At 55.8% G+C, this 16,225-nt stretch overlaps 1 protein-coding gene across 1 annotated transcript; it reads right to left on the minus strand.

Annotated features, from left to right (window-relative positions):
• Positions 1-641: 641 nt before the first annotated feature.
• TRIOBP (TRIO and F-actin binding protein) lies at positions 642-15,874 on the minus strand. The gene is made up of 14 exons (XM_054168023.1): positions 15,689-15,874; positions 11,903-11,959; positions 11,482-11,550; positions 10,952-11,041; positions 10,038-10,147; positions 9,057-9,612; positions 8,309-8,419; positions 6,238-6,385; positions 5,590-5,701; positions 4,971-5,130; positions 4,551-4,652; positions 4,155-4,241; positions 2,908-3,071; positions 642-1,804 (listed from the first exon to the last, which is right to left on the minus strand). Exons 1-13 carry the CDS (start codon positions 15,692-15,694, stop codon positions 2,910-2,912), a joined length of 1,770 nt encoding a protein of 589 aa, XP_054023998.1. The 5' UTR covers positions 15,695-15,874; the 3' UTR covers positions 642-1,804; positions 2,908-2,909.
• Between the last annotated feature and the right edge of the window lie 351 nt (positions 15,875-16,225).

Below are 16,225 nucleotides of genomic sequence, written 5' to 3' on the forward strand. Positions count from 1 at the left end.
CATGCCTGACCACTCTTTCAGTGAAGAAACTTTTCCTAACATCCAATCTAAACCTGCCCTGGTGCAACTTGAGGCCATTTCCTCTTGTTCAGTGACAAACACCCACCTCACTACAACCTCCTTCCAGGTAGCAGTAGATAGTAGTAAGCCCCCCTGAACCTCCTTTTCTCCAGGTTAAACAATCCCAGTTCTCTCAGCTGCTCCTCATGAGACTTTTTCTCCAGACCCTTCACCAGCTTCATTGCCCTTCTCTGGACACCACAGTGAGGTTACCACATGCTGAGCTAAGGCGTGCTGCCCCGACTCTCCTCACTGTGCCTCCCACCATGTCCTTCCACCCCACTCTCACCCCCATGTCTTGCAATACTCCAACCATCCACACAATATATCGTCACTTCCATTCAAGGTCCTCCTTGAGCCTTTTGCCATCCCCTCTTCAGATGGTGCCTCTAGCCTCAGCAGAAGCCTGCAATTAGGGTCTTTTTCTAATTGCCTGTGGCCTCTCTGCAGAGCAACAGCTGATGTGTACATTGGGAGGGAGCTGAATGAGGAGTCACTCCCACGTCCTCCATTCTGCTCAATAAAAGCTTCACCCAAAACAAGAGATGAAGTGTTTGAGATCCTTGTAATCTCCCCCAGGTTTAACATAAACTGTTTGCCAGTAATTTGCAGTGCCAACAGCCTCCCCCAGTACTGGATTTACTAGTACAGCCCAGGCTCAGCTCTTCCTCCATGAGGTCCACAAGGGATTTTTGGAGTGGTCTGCTGAAGCAGATTATTTCCCCTCGACACCCAATAGTGGAGCAGACAGCTAGATAATAGCATTGCAGGGCTCCTCTCACTCTCTGGCCATGGGCTGGGGGTGCTTCTGCTGCTTTCCTTCCCCAGATCCAGAGGGAGAGAATAGATGGGTGGGGATGTCCCAAAATCACATAGGAACCTGGAAAAACAACCCCCCCAGTGCCACACTGGGTTAGGGCCACAGAGCAGCCTTCCCTTCCAGGAATGCCTTTTTCTCAGCAACAGGGGAAGATTTTATTAAGTTAAAAGTGGAAGGGTGCAGCACAGCAGCAGCTGCCACCTTGGAGGGGGGGTGGCTCCAGCAGGTGCAGTAGCAGCCTCACGGCTCCTGTTCCCTGGAAAGGAGAGGCCCTGTGGCGCTGGGCTCCTGCCAGCTTGAGTTCTTGAAGGAGCCAAGGGACAGTCACGGAGAGAGCTCGATCACGCAGACTTCTTGCCAAGGTCTCCTCTTTCAGAAGTCCCAGGCAAGCATGTCCATGGCAGACTGCCCCAGCGGCTCCCTCCTATGGCTTGTTTGTCTTCTCCGCAGGTCCCTGGGGGCGGTGCAGGGTGGGGGAGCATAGTCCTCACCATACAACCCCGGGGGGGCCATGGAGACATTTGGAAGAGAGGGAATATGTGACTAAAGTGGTTGTGTGGCCAGAAGCAAGAGGGCTGGGTAGGGGGTCAAAACCAGATTCTCTTTTTTCAGGTTAGAAAATGCTGGTGATGTAGTAAAAATTTTCCCCCCTCCTCTTCCCCTCTTTCCCTGGGGGGGAAAAAAAAAATCTTCTATAAAATATAATTTTCACATATAAAATCCTGAAGAAGGTGCAAACAATGTGCTCAGGTATGCAGGCGAAAGGGGGTCATCAAAAAAGCTTTGGGAGGGGAGCGAGGAGGTTGAGGGGTGCGTGGGATTCCTTGCCAAGGTGACAAGGGATGGGATTCAACCTCCCTCTCCCCACAAGTGAGGAATGGAGCAAATACAAAACAAGAACAGGAAAACAAACGAAGGGCAGACCTGGAGAGAGACAAAACCAGAAATGGTTTAGAAAGGCTCCAGCAAGCACAGAAATACCGACCCCTCTGCTCCCCCAGGGTTGGCTGTGGCATGCCCTGCTGCAGACCCACTCATCTCAGTGCCCACCAGCTAGGGCTGGTGGGGCAGCATGACCTCAATCCCAATGGCCATGGCATCCAAGCAAGAAGCAGAAGAGCGCCAGACAAGAGGACACCCTGCTTCCCTCCCTAGCCACAGCAGGGATGCCTGCACGTGAGTGTGGGAGGGCTGGGTCTAGTCAGGGCTGCTTTGATGCAGACCTAAAATTTCCATGCTGCCACAGAGAAACCACTTCAAAGGGGAACACAGCAGAAACACCACCTACAGAGGCAGTGCACAACCACCCCCACGCTGTCATCCAAGCCATGGCACAAAGGCCAGCACGTGGCCAGCTCCCCCCTGGCTGAGCAGTGCTTGGTGCTGTGGCTACAGAAGCAACCACCCCCACACTGTCATTCAAGCCATGGCACAAAGGCCAGCATGTGGCCAGCTCCCCCCTGGCTGAGCAGTGCTTGGTGCTGTGGCTACAGAAGCAACCACCCCACACTGTCATTCAAGCCATGGCACAAAGGCCAGCATGCGGCCAGCTCCCCCCTGGCTGAGCAGTGCCTGGTGCTGTGGCTACAGAAGCAACCACCCCACACTGTCATTCAAGCCATGGCACAAAGGCCAGCATGCGGCCAGCTCCCCCCTGGCTGAGCAGTGCCTGGTGCTGTGGCTACAGAAGCAACCACCCCACACTGTCATTCAAGCCATGGCACAAAGGCCAGCATGTGGCCAGCTCCCACCTGGCTGAGTGGTGCTTGGTGCTGTGGCTGCAGAAGCATCAAGAGCAGCACAGCTAGAAGGGTGCTGGGGACCTTGGGAGAATGCCAGGGACAACAGAAGGGCCAGAGGTGCAGAAGGAGGGGATGCAAGAAGCAGAGAAGGAAAAGTTTAAGCCTGAAGTTTCAGCATTGGGCAGAGTAGGAGGAACGAGCAGCCTCTACCCCCCTGTCAAAGCAGGGCAGCCAGTGTCAGCCAGCTGTAGCTGCAGGGCACATCACAGCACCCCTGGTGCTCACCATTACTTGGTGATGCTGTTGCACAGTGACTCCTTCTCCTGCAGAGCTGCCATGGCGAGGCGCAGATGCTCCTTCAGCTGCTCGATCTCTCGCTCCGAGCGCACCTTGATGTGGTTCAGCTCTGCATAGACATCTTGGTATTTCCCTGAGGCAAATCTCTTATCCTGCCAGGGGAGGGAGAGAGGCCAGTAGGTTTTAGGGCTAATATTAAGAGTGGCCAGGCAAGTCCAGCAGAAGGGCCAGCAGGTGAGGAGGGGAGAGCCAGTCCTGAGTTTGAAGCCCATCTCAATCTGGGCCATGCCAAAACCATTCAGAGTGTGGAGGTAGTGCTTCTTAAACCCCAGACTGGGGAGGAAGGCAAAGCTGCTGGCCCTGCAGCAACAAGGATCTGCAACATTAGACTGAGGAGGTGATGGGGGGGATCTCTCATCTACAACTACATGAAAGGAGGTTGTAGTGAAGTGGGGGGAGGGCTAGTATCAGGCAATAGAAGAAGAGGAAATGGCCTTAAATTGTGCCAGAGGAGGTTTAGATTGAAAGAGTGGTCAGGCATTGGAATAGGTTGCCGAGGGAGATGGTGGAGTCACCCTCCCTGGAAATGGTCAATAACTGTGTGGACATGACATTTCAGGACATGGTTTAATGGCCATGGTGGTGTTAGGCTCATGGTTGGACTTGATGATCTTAGAGGTCTATTCCAACAGACACAATTCTGTAATTCTATGGTGCACATGCTTTTGGGCCAGCCCCATGGGAAAAATAAACCCCACCAGAGATGTGGGATGCTGAAAGGGCCAGTCCCAGACTCTTTGAACATCACTGAAGATCAAAACTTCCTTCAGATTCCCCTTTAGCAGGGGCCTTTGAAAATTCCTCTGAAGGAGCTGCTGCCAGTGGAGGGAGCAGCACACCCATCAATACATCCACCCAGCCAGGCAACAGCCAGGGGAAGAGAAGGTGGCTGGGGAAGCAGAGTGCTGGACAGGCTTTATCTGGACTTCCCACCTGGGCAAAAAGGGTTCCTGGCTTATCCATGCTTATACCTGGGGAAACCAGTGAAGTCTCTGGCACATTTCCCATGTACAAAGCAGACTGTTTGGAGCAGGTGGCTGTTATGTGCTCAGGAGGAAGGAGGGATGAGGAGTACCAGTGACAAGATTTGAGCTGAACCCAGCTCACATGCAGCCCTGGTGCTTCCCTTCCTTCCCTCTCCTGCTGCTTTCCCAGTGGCCTCCAGACCCGCTGACCTTTTGCATCATCTGCAGCTCCTCCCGGAGGCACTGCACCTCTTTCTTTACATACTGGAGCTCGTTCTCCTTCACTCGCAGAAGTACCTGGGCCGGGGAGGAAGAAGAGGAACCAGAGGTGACTCAAGAGCCACCAGGCGGGGAAGGCCAGCAGCCCCGACGCAGGCGCGGCAGCGGCAAAGGAAGGAAGGGCCAGGAGGGCTGGGGCAGGAAACGGCGCCAGCGGCCCAGGAGAGCACGGAGCGGAAGCTTGCGTACCAGCTTCCTGCACCGGCCTCCCTGCTCCTTCCACCACCCTCCTCCTACCCACTTCAAGCCAAAAGCACGTCAAGGAGAAGATCCTCGGCGTGGGGCGGGGACGGAGGCAGCGGGGCAGCCCGAGGGGACCTGCCCTACCTCCAGCTCGCAGGAGCTCCGTTCGTTGTTGTGCAGAGAGCCTCGCGATGAAATGAAGCTCCGCAGCTTCCCGATCTCCTCCGAGAGGCGGGTCTGCAGCTCCTGCAGGCAACACCAAAAAACATCAGAGCAGCCATGACACAGGAGTCTCTGCTGTCCTGGCCTCTCCATCTTCATTGCCAGCCCTGTTCCAGCTGAAACCTCCTCCCAACCCCCCCCGACAATGGCAGCACCTACAAGCAGCAGAGCACACTTTGCCACACTGAAGACAGGCCCATCTATAGCCTCTGACTCTTAATCTTTTTTCTCTCTGATGAGAACATCTCAGAAGGGAAGAAATATGACCAGAGGGGGTGCTTCCAACACAGGGGCTGTGCTGTGCTCCGTGGTCTCCGCTGGCAGGGAGAGCCCTTCTCTTGCCTGGTTTTTCCGGAGGAGCTCCTTCCCCTCCTGCTGACAGTGCTGCAGTGTCTGTTCCCTCTCCTCTGCTTTCTGGGTGAGCTCCCCAATTTCCAAGCACTTTTGGGAATACTGCTCAGAAAGCACCTGCAGCTCCCGCTTCAGAGACTCCACGTCCAGCCTGCAAAAGAGGCACCAACTCAGCACTGCCCTGCAACCTGGCCACTGGCATGGCCTTTCCCCCTGCCACAGCTGCCTCTCTCCACACCAGTCATCAGCACAAAACAATGTTCCCTGTGGACCAAGGCTTCAGTTCCCACTCTTGCACACAAGCATGATGCCTTGAGGAGCTTCAAGCCATGCCAAAGAAATGGGGGAGCCTTCCATGAAGAAAACAGAGGGAAGAAACTATCAGGGAAAGAGAGATGCTATAGGGAATATAGCCAAGCAGGGGATATACCTCCCTGCCTTACAGCTCCAGCAGCCCTGGCAGTCACCACTGCGCACCCACTGCCCCTGAGGAGGGAGCTGGGGTGGCCGCAGGAGGGACAGATGGAGGCTATGGCTGCAGAAGGGGGGTGGTGACACTGGCACAGGGCAGCAGTGTCAGGCAAGGCAAACAGGAGAGGTGCTTTCTTACTGGTGCTGCTTCTGGAGGGCATCTGAGACCGAGCTGCATTGCTGGATGCTTCGTGTCCTGCCCAGCTCCTTATTCATCTCCTCCCGATGGGCTTTCTTCAGTGCCTCGATGGCTGTGGAGGGGAAACAGTGGGAGATGGGGGATCAGGCTGGGCCAGCTCCAGAACATCTGGGGAAACCATGCCAGGGAAGTGGCTGAGGTATTGCCACTGCAGGCTCACAGACTTGTCTTGGCAGACTCCCTCTCCTTCCCTTCTGCCCTCAGGGCATCCCCTACACTCTCCATGTCCCAGAATTATCCCAATGCACTAAATGCTGCCAAGAAAACTAAGACAAGGCAGTGTGGGAGCTCCCTGCCACCTCTGCCAGCCCTGCTCACCTACAAGAAAGTGCTGGTCCTCTCCCACTCATGCACCCATGCAAGATTCCATTTCCTACAGCATCTTTTACCACTCTGCCCCACCCAGCCCAAGCAGCCTCTGCAGCACAGGTCCAAGGAGCACCAAGCTGATGCTCCAAGATGCATCAGCCTCACACCAGCAGGGTCAGTCCAGCAGACTGAGATGACTCGTTTCTGGCAAGAGACATCTGGGAGAGGTGGAAGGGTTTCACTTGAATGAGGAGGGCACAGCTCGGTGCTCTCTCCTACCTGCTGCTGTTGCTGCTGCCTCTTCCGCCAGGAGCCTCTCCTTCTCCTGCCGCAGTCGCTCCAGTTCCCGCTGGTGGTGCCTCTGGAGCTCCTCCATCACTTGCTGGTGGGAAGACTCCATCTCAGCCAGGCTGCGCTCACAGGCTTCCTGCCATGCCAGGTAAAGGAGTGGTAAGGGACCAGGAGGAAGGACGCAGGCCAGGCACCTGGCTGGGCTGATGTTTGCCTTTGCAAACCTCAGCCACACCCAGGGCCATTTTCAGAGATGTGAGACCACTCCTCAGCAGGGCCTTTGCCTTCTGCAAGTGAGGTGGCACTTCTCTCACTGAACACAACCACCTGACAGGAACACACATCTTGCAAACATTCATCTTGCACTTTTTAAGACCAAAGAGGAAGGTCCCTCTTGGGCCAAGAACTGGGAATAATGCATCTGACACTCCAGTCCAGACCCTCCACCAGGCTGCACTGCCTGGCTGGAAAAGATCAACAGAGGGAATTGTGTCTTGGTATCTGCCTTTTAAATGAAGCAGTGTCCCCTGGAATCAATGAAAATTGAGCCTCTTCTCCTGAAAAATAACACCCTGCACTGCCCTGTGGCCCGACAGCAGCTGCCAAAGAGCCCTCCTGAAAGCCTAATGGTTAGGGATCCTCCTCGCACAGCCTGCCCTCCTTTCTGATGGCTCTGAGACGAAGGGAATGGCTCTTTTGATGCTGAATGCTGTGGTTAACTGGTGTTGCAGCAAAGAAAGTGGTTCCCACCTTGAAGCTACACATCTGCTCTTGCTTCAGACACTGGCAGCACTGCCCCAAGACACTCAGAAAGGATTTGTTCACCACCAAACATGCCAGAGTATTATTTAAAAAGACAGGGCCTCTAAGACCTCAGCAGAGAGCCAGGAAGCCATCACATCCCCCAACAGCCCCTTTCCATCTCATTCCTTCCCCTAGTAATAAGGCAAAGGCCAATATAAAGAGCACTGCAGCATGTGGGAATGCAAGTCCTTGTCAGCTACTCCTCCCTGCTGAGACAAAGCAAGCTGGGAAACGCCACAGATCGACCAAAGGAAAAGCTGAGGGATTGGTTTAGTGTCCATGGGCTGTCTGTGAGCCTTGGCAGACTGAGAGAGAACAAGCCCTTTGGGGAAAGGCCAAGTTTGGCCTCAGATGTGAAATGCTGGTCTTTTAAGCCAAGCTATTAGAAAGATAAGGTGCCATTCCTCTCCACTCCCTTTCCTTTTCTTGACCATAAAAAGGCCTGTGAGCTGTAAATATTAAATCAAGATGATGGGAGTGACTGGTAAGTGGCTAGGCTGGGCACCACAGGGCTTGTGGGTTTCTTTGTCTGGGCTAGGTACAGCCAACTCTGCATCAGGCTTTGTTAGCCCAAATTTCCTTGCCCCCTGGTTTCTTTCCACACATAGGGCACATCCTGAAATCTCCACAGTGTGACAGAACAGCAGCCACCCCCCAGGAAAGCCCCATGGGATGTGACCTTGCTTGCTTTGGATGAAAGAAAATAAATGAAGAGAAGCTGAAGCACGAGCAAGCCCTGCTCCGTGGGCTTTCCCACGTGCTGTCCCAGCAAACGGACAGGCTGCACTGTCAAAGTGACCTCCAGGGTTCAGGCAGCTCTGGCAGGGATGGGAGCTCCCCAGGGCCTGACAGACTGCTTTCAACAAGGGATTCAGAAGCCCCTGTTAGCAAGAACCACACGTCAAGCTGTAAACTGCCAGGGAGCGTGTGGGTGGCTCAGCAGAGAGCTGCAGTCCCACTCCCAAGCTGGAGGATGTCTCACACTCCTCACCCAGGCCAGCATCATGCCCATGCACAAAGCAGGGCACAGATCCTGCACCTCTTCTCCCATTCTCCTCCCCACTTATACTCTGGCCCCTTTAAGGCCAGGCAAGATTCACCAGCCTCTGTGTAATTAACATTGATTACAAGTGGGCCCAGTTAGAGTCACCATGGCAACCCAATGATTAGCAATACCTGCTCCCTAATGAGCTGAGTCCCAGCACTACCCAGTTTGGGACTGGGAGTGATCCCAGGGTCCTGTGTCCTGGCTCACCTGTGAGATGTACCCCCGTGGCACTTGGCTCTCTCCCTGGGATTTTGCTGCCTCCCGAAGGCTCTCATTTCGGGCCCGGCAGGACTCCAGCTGTGCCCGCAGTGACTGGACCTGTGCCAGGGAGGGGAGAGAGACGCTCAGCCAGGGATGGAAAAGTGTCACAGCCCAACCAACATCCTGCATCCAAACCCTGGGCTTAAAGATAGGAAGGACCATGCATGGCCAAAGTCTTTGATTTCCCACAGGAACGGCAGCCTGCCAAGGGACCAAACTGGCAAAAGTCAGGCCCGGCCTGGTAAGTGCTAGCAAGGAGGAGAGGAGACATCCCAACTTCTAGAGGTGGATCTGTGCTGGAGGAAACCACTGCTGCACATGTAGCCAGCATGACAGACAAGTGCATGGCTCCTTTCAAGGGCTGACAGGTGAAGCACTTGCAGGCTTGGGAGCAGCCAGAAAAGAGAGGCTGCTGCTGCACTCCTGGAAACACATGCTGCAGGCAAGCGGTGCCACCAACAGCTTAGCCTGGACCAAAACGTGGCCTGGGAAACGTCTCCAGGCAGGAGTCTGCCCTCACTTTACCTGGATGCAAAAGCTCCCATGCACTGCACTGTAGGCAAATGGAGCCAGAAAGAATGAACATCTCCAAGGCACCTCTGCCTTGCTCTTCTGTAAAGCCTCCTGCTACCAGGGAGGACCACATTAACAAGGCCACCAGAATCCCAGGTTCAGAGAGGAGAGATGTTCTTACCTCCTTTTTCAGTGCCTCACTGGTGTCTCCATGGCCCCCTTTGCTCTGATTCAGTAGTGCTGTCAAAGGCACTCGTTGTGAGTCCTTCAAGGGCAGGCGTTCCAGCTCCAGCCACTTCTTCTCTATCTCCTCATTCAGCCGAAGCCGCTGGTCCTCTGAAAGTGGGGGAGCAGGGAGATCCTGCTCCCCAGCCCTGCGGGAAGGCTCTCCCGCTGGGCCATCGCTGTTCGGGACTCTGCCATCAGGGGCCTCAAACCATTTCCTCCTCTCCTCTGAACGGACGGCCAGGTCCCGCTCCAGCTCCTCCTGTTTGGGACTTCGGTCAGAGATCCTCAAGCTCCCTCTCGTCCTCTGTGGGGACCCCTGATTCCCAGGGTCCTGTGGCAAGGGAGACAGCTCCACGTAGTCGAAGGCGTGGTGCTGCCCGTCTGCCTTCCAGTGACTGCCCTTCGAGTTCCCCTCATGGCCCGAGCCCAGCCGCTGCTGCTCCTCCTTCCGGAGTGAGCCCTTCTGGGGGACAGAGTTACGGAAGTTCTCCTTATCACAGTCAGAGAGCCTGAAACCAGAGCGGCAGCCAGTGAAAGAGAGGCACTGCAGGGGAGAGGATGCCCTTGGAGCCACCACCAACTGCCCTCAGTCAGCCCAGAACCCCACTGTAAGTGCAAAGCTGGGCCTGTAGCATCCCGTGCCTCAGGGACACGGGTTCCTCCATGGGGCATGGAGGATTCACCCCAGTTCCAGCCATGCTGGTGAAAAAATTTAGTTAAACTGATATGGCAAGGCAAAAAGCAGGTGCAAGAGCAGCAGTCTTCAGGCTCTCAGCCTCTGCCATCAGCTGAGGTATCCAGGCCATGCTCAGGAGGAGCGGAGGGCAAGACTGATCTGAGAACGGCTGGATTTCCAGACAGGTCTTCCCAGACCCTGCCTGCCATGGGAAAGGGGTGTCAAGAAAGGGAAGAGGTGACATGGGGAAACTCTTACTTGGTGACATCTGGAGCACTGACTGGGCGCACGTTCTTCCTCAGGGCCTCAATCCAGTTGCGCCGGATGCCCGAGGTCATCGCGGACAGGGTGAAGACAGCATCCCTTGTCTGCAGCAGGCAGGTGATGGAGGCCCATCAGCACCAGGTGGAGGCACAGGCAGCTTCCCCTCACTCCCCAATACCCCTAAGCACTTGCTCACATGCATGGTGAACAGTGTTCAAGAGGCTGACCACTGCCTCAAAGACTCTTGGGGACAGGTGGAGGGGTGGGAGTGGAAACATGCCCTTTGCAGAGAAGACCTCCATGAGACCATCTCCAAGCAAAGGCAAAAGAAACTTTGCTGGCACATTTGGCCATACACAAGCTGGTATAATCCAGCCATTCAGGTGCAGAGAGCTGGGCACCAGCACTTGAGGTACAGCAACAGCTCACAGGGGAACCCAGCACTGCACACACCCATAAATACTGGGGTTTGTGCTGTCTTAGCAGCCACCTCCTGCTGCCACAGCAAGTAGCCAAGGATGGGATTGTACTAGGGCTGGATCCAGGGTACAGGTTGTTACTCAAGAGCTCTGACAGCCAGGCTACAGTGAGATCTGCAGCACTCACCACTCCCTCCCCAAAGCTCTAGAGAAGCTGCCTTGGCCAGCAGGTCAAGTAAGCTCCTGGCATTCAGCTTGGCTTCTGGACAACTTCCAGCACAGCCTTTGGCCTCCTCCTTCCTTTGCGGATGGGCAGCACTCACGTTCCTGAGCACTGCCGCCCCTGTGCCACCCAAGCAGCCTTGCTGGGCCACTGTCCTGGCAAAAGGCTTGCACAGCTTGCTCCTCAGCATCTTGGCATAGACATGCATTCTCAGCCAGTGTTCCCTGGGGCTGCTGCTGTGTGTCCATGCAGTGTAGGACACTCACGTGGATCTGGAAGCCATAGTTCCGCTGCACTGCAAACTCCGTCACATCTGTGCACGAGCGGAGGTCGATTTCTCCATCGAGGTCATCAGCCTGCAAACACAGCCCACCCACTGCCACATCAGTGCAAACCTAGCTTTGAAAAGCCCCTCAGCACCTGCCAGCACCCCAGCTGAAGGGCAGGCTGCCTCTGCCTTCATCCCATGGCTCTCTGGGAGCCAGTCTCAGCTCCCCAGCACAGCATGGCCTCTGTCAGCCAGAGAGGTAGACAGCAGCATGGATTGAGGGAGTCACATACGCCCAAGAGTAGGACCAGCTCTTCTCCTCACATCCCACCAAGACCCCCTAGGCTTTGCCACCCCTATCCTCCACATTATCCCCTTGGCCAAGAGCAGCTTGCCACTTGCAGTGCCTTTCAGGAGGAGAGGACACTGCTGTTCCTCCTGGGAGCATGCTGGTTACACTGGGGCTGTGCTCCTCTGCCCCTTGGCTGGGAAGGAAGGGAGGGCTGGAGAAGGGCTGACCACACTTACCTCCTCTGCGTTTGAGTCCCGGTAATACCTCAGGCTGGAGTCAGTCAGCACGAACCAATGTTTCTTCCACTGCAGGCAGATTGGGCAGGGGGAGGGAAAGGAAGACAAGAGGGAAACGGATAGGCAGTTACCAGGGGAAGTGTAGGAACAGGGAGGGACACTGCACTGTGACCTAGTGGCCTTCTCTTCACCCTCCTCCACGTCCCTTCCAGCTCCCCCACCTACCCCTTGGCTGGGAGGGAGGTGCTGGGTGAACCTCTGTACCTGCACACAGAGTGAGGCACCTCCATCAAAAGCTTCCTGCTGCCTTTCTGAGCAGGACCAATCTCAGTGAGTGAGGAGGAAGGAAATTAACTTCTCACTGGGGGGTTTCTAGCAGCAGGAGCTTGGGGGAAGTGGCAGACCCCCGCTTCAGGCTTACCTCTCCTGGTTCATCCAGAATGGACATCCATCCCTTCTTGAAATTGAGGAGATCCGGCTGAAGAGGAAGGACAAAAGAGAAGGTTACTGTATTGGAATGACCCACAGAAGGGCTTTGCATGCCAGGGGGTGGAAGGTGAATCTGCAGGGGCAGAACAACAATGAGAACAGCCTGGCATCACTTTTAGGAAACTCATGAGGGTGTAGGAGCCAGTGCTGAAGGAGAACTGGATTTAGTTCTCAGCAGTAGGCAGTCATTCCTATAAGAGGAAGCAGGAGATAAGGAAAGAGGTTAAAAAAAAAAAGATAAGGAAAAATATGCAGCAGGGAGGTTTCCACAAGGAGCCTCAGAGGTATTTACTCAGAGGGGGGGTGGCAGGGTCAAAGAGAGTGGGCAGAAGGGAGTGCTCCACAGCCAGGCTTGCCTTGGAGACGGAGGCAAGGTTGCAATTACCTAGACACACCTTGTCCAAACTCTGGCCATCCGTGCCTCACAGCTACCTCTGGTAACTTCACCAGCACTCATTTATTAAAGACACAAACAGCTCTCTAAGAAACAGCCCTCACCACAAAGGTACAGGAGGCAGTTCAACAGCTGTGAAAACATGCTGCCTTCAAATGAGATGCCCCAGGGTAGAGATGAAATGAAAGGTCACAACCAGCACTTGATCCTCTCAGAGACTTGACCTTCTCCAAGACTCAATCCTCTCTGAGATGCTGGGGGCTCCTCTTTTACCTGGGTCTTTCTGCTCCCCCCTGTTGCAAGTCCTGCCCTGCCTTTGGTAGCCACAGCTACCAAAGATGAAGAGAGTTTCACTCAGATCACCCATGCTAGAAAGAAGCTTCCCCCTGCCCCCCACCTCCTCCTAACCTCATGCAATTGGTGCAGCATCCCAACCAGTTTATCTCCTTCCCAAGGTGGAGCACCAGAGAGCTGACTCAGTGGAATCACTCTCCCTAGATTTGCTCTCAGTCAAACAGGCTTAAGCTGGTCCCTCCTCCCAGCCCTGCTGACTCTGGAGAAGTTGCACCACCAAATAATTCAACCCAACACCTCTTCTCCCTGAGAAGCCAGGGTTTGCTGATCTGTCCCTTCTTCTGCAGCTGGAGTGCTGGAGAGTTTGTGCCAAAGTTAGACCTCCCAGTGGTCTGTACCAGACTTGTCAAGTATGTCACCATCAGGCCTCACATGCCACAACCACCACCCAGGACCAAGGGATGGTTTTGCAAGCCCACAGCCACTATGTGCCCCCTGAACAAGCCCAGCAGCTGGCTGTGCCTGCCCTGGAAGTCCAGCTCTCTGGCCATCCAGCTGAGCCATGCCTTTCCCTGCTTTCACCTCCTAAAGCTGCCCCTCTTAGGTTGTACCTGAGTTTATGTGGTGGTAAGAGCTGAACATGTGTTGGCCCACCCTGGTGCTCTGGATATTGGTTTGAGCAGGCATGGGAAGGCCCACCAAGGGGAGGGTCACTGGCTGCTATGGCTTCAGGCCTGGCAAGAGGTGTCTGATGGTAGCCTCAAGCCACCTGCTAAGGTGATGGGCGCTGTCTGCAGCTGGGAGACAAAGTGGACATGTGCGGCCCCGTTCCTAGGGGCCTGGATGTCCTACTGGCTCTGCTGTTGCTCTGAAAAAGCACCCCAAAAATTAATTCCTTCCCCGTGGCAGCAGCTCCACCCTTTTTCCCGTTATCCCTTCCAATCCAGTGACTTCAGCTCCGGCTCCAAACTGGGAGCGGCGAGGGGGAAGGAAAGGAGGCGAAACGTCAAGGCACAAGCTCCCCCCTCCCGGGACACACGTGCTCTCGGCAGAAGGGCTCTGCAGAGCAGGAAAAGCAGTATTATTAGGGAGAGAAAGAGTGAAGAGCCCTAGCTGGGGCTGTTGTTTGGATCAGCTGGGGTTCAGCTCACTGGGGATTTACAGTTCCAAAGCATTAGGTGCCAAAACAATGAACACTAACGGGATGCGTGCTGCTCCAGAACTGCTGCCCTCAACACAGTGTCAGGGCCAGAAAATGCCCCCGAAGGGCTTCTCCCAAGCAGGTGAATTGCACAGGGATTTTGTTTGCCCTACAGGCCCCATTTGCCCTGCCACCCCCAGACATGGAGCCACAAATCTGGAATTGGCTTTGAACTATCCTTGTCATAGCAGGGCTAGTACCACAGGGCAAGGCTTCAGGTGATGCACAAAATACTCTTTTCTCCCCCTGCCTCACAACCAAATCCAGCTCCCTCGTCCAGCATCAAGAGCTGAGGATACCAGCAGAGCAGAGAGCAGGGTTCAAACCAAACCCCCCCATCCAGAGGAAATGGTCTGGCAGCGGGAAGAGGAAACGTCCAGGAAAGCCGAACTGCTGGGAGAGATCCGGGTGCTGGAGATGTAAGGATGAGGCAGGATGCACCCCTGGCAAAATGTACACAGCTCAGGGCTGTGGATGGTGAGACTTCAGCTCAGGAGGTGGCAGCAACAATTTTGCCTGGCTGCATTTGTACCCACCAGAGTTATATGTTCAGCCCCACAGCTGACCAGGTAGAGTCACCAAGCACCAGGGACATAGGTGACATCTGAAAGGACTGGTTTACAAGAGCAGGTTAAGGAGAGGCAGCTGCCTGCTCTGGCTGAAGAAGGGCTACAGGGGAGGTGATAATAGCCTGCAAGTATCTGAAGAATGTAAACACCAAAGAAGGAAAGTGGAGTGGGAGCAAAAGAATGGCCCCTGGGTGGTACAGAGGCGCCTGGAAGGAGAAGTGGAGAAGAAGCTGTGGAACGCCGAGAAAGCTCCGTGTTTGAGGGAAGGGATGGGATGGTTAGGTGTGCTCTTTCCAAGGCCACCCTCTGCCATCACCATGCTTCCCACTCCCAAAAGCTCCTCAGGACCACAGGACCTGGAGCACTGCTTCCTCTCACCTCAGAGAGATGGTGCAAGAGGCTTGCAGCCTCCCGGAAAACACAATGTCTCCTCTCCTCCAAAAAAGGAACCTGCTCCACAAGGCATGGGCCCCAGGCCAAAACGCAAAGCAAAACTGCTCCAGCTCAGTTTGGTGGAAGCAAAACCACTCCCAAGATGAAGCACACAAGCAGCTCCCAGATGTATTGTACGTGCCACAAAAGCAAGCGGGTGACAGGCTCTGCCTTTCCCATCGCCCCCGTGCAAAACGCCGGCAGGCACAGCCCGGCCGTCACCTCCATTACCCCACTCTGCTCAACAGCCTTCCTCCTGGGGCTGGCAGACGTCTGCACGAAGCAAAGTTTGCCCCAGGGATGGGACACTCCTTGCCCCAAAACCACATCTGATTCCCACAGGGCGCAGGACCTCCCGATGCCCGGCGGGGTGTGGATCTTGCATCCGATTGCGGTCACTGATGTGGTGAGCTTCGGCAGGCCTCAGCCCAGTTACCCAGGGCTGTGGAGGTGGGGTCGTGCCCGCTGCTTAGGGAGTGCCGGTAACGAAGCGGCTCTTGAGCAGCCACGGGGAGCCCAAGAGGGGAACCCATGCGGAAACCCATGAGGGGTGCCGGCGGTGGTGGGGAAAGGAGGCAAGGAGGCACCGACCCTCAGCAACAGCCTTGAGTACCCGTCGAGACCAGAGTCCCCGCGGGAGCTGCGATGCCCGGAGCGGGCAAGGAGCAGAGGGACCCCGGCAAGGCGGAGACTGACAGCTGGGAGCCCCACCGGTCCTCCGCCACCTCCCAGCCCCGGGAGCTCCCGCCGGGCACCCGCAAATCGCGGCCAAGGAGGACGGCACCCACCTCCCCAAACCCCGAACCCCGCGGGTCGGTCCCGACTCACCGTCATGGCGGGGGCGCCGCGGCCAGCGGCGGGGCCGAGGCCGGGGTCGCGGCGGGGCCGGGCGTTGGCAGCCAGTGCGGCGGGGCGGCTTCAGCGGCCGGGTGGCTTTCGCGGCCCCACCATGCCCGCCCCGCGCTCCCCCCTCGCTTTTTCCTCGTCTTATTAAATAAATAATAATGATTTAAAAAAAAAAATCCTAAAGAAGAAAAAAGGAGGGGGAGAAAAAAAATCCCAAACGAAAACCCAAAGAACTTTTCTTTCCTCCCCCCGAAACTTCCTGGGAGGGCCCGGGCAGGCCAATGGCAGCAGCCGCCACCGCCCCGGCCGCCCGCAGCCAATGGAGCCGCCGGGGAGGGCGAGGTCCGCACGGAAAGGGGGGGCCGGGCAGGGGTCGGGGGGTGGCCGGCGTGATGAGACGGACCGGGGCGATGCTGGGGCTGCGCTGTGCCCCCTTCCTTCCCTCCCCGCTGTCCCGGGCAAAGTTGAAGCCCCGCTAAGGGACGGGCTGAGCCACTGCTGCCCCGGGAAGGCAGCGCC

Source organism: Dryobates pubescens, chromosome 15 (genome assembly GCF_014839835.1).
Source record: "Dryobates pubescens isolate bDryPub1 chromosome 15, bDryPub1.pri, whole genome shotgun sequence".
Lineage (NCBI taxonomy): Eukaryota > Metazoa > Chordata > Aves > Piciformes > Picidae > Dryobates > Dryobates pubescens.

Coding starts and splice junctions, on each gene's coding strand:
- TRIOBP (XM_054168023.1), bottom strand. Junction 11,551..11,902: donor TTCTGGATGAACCAGGAGAG/GTAAGCCTGAAG, acceptor ATCTGCCTGCAG/TGGAAGAAACATTGGTTCGT. Junction 3,072..4,154: donor AGCTGCAGATGATGCAAAAG/GTCAGCGGGTCT, acceptor CTCCCCTGGCAG/GATAAGAGATTTGCCTCAGG.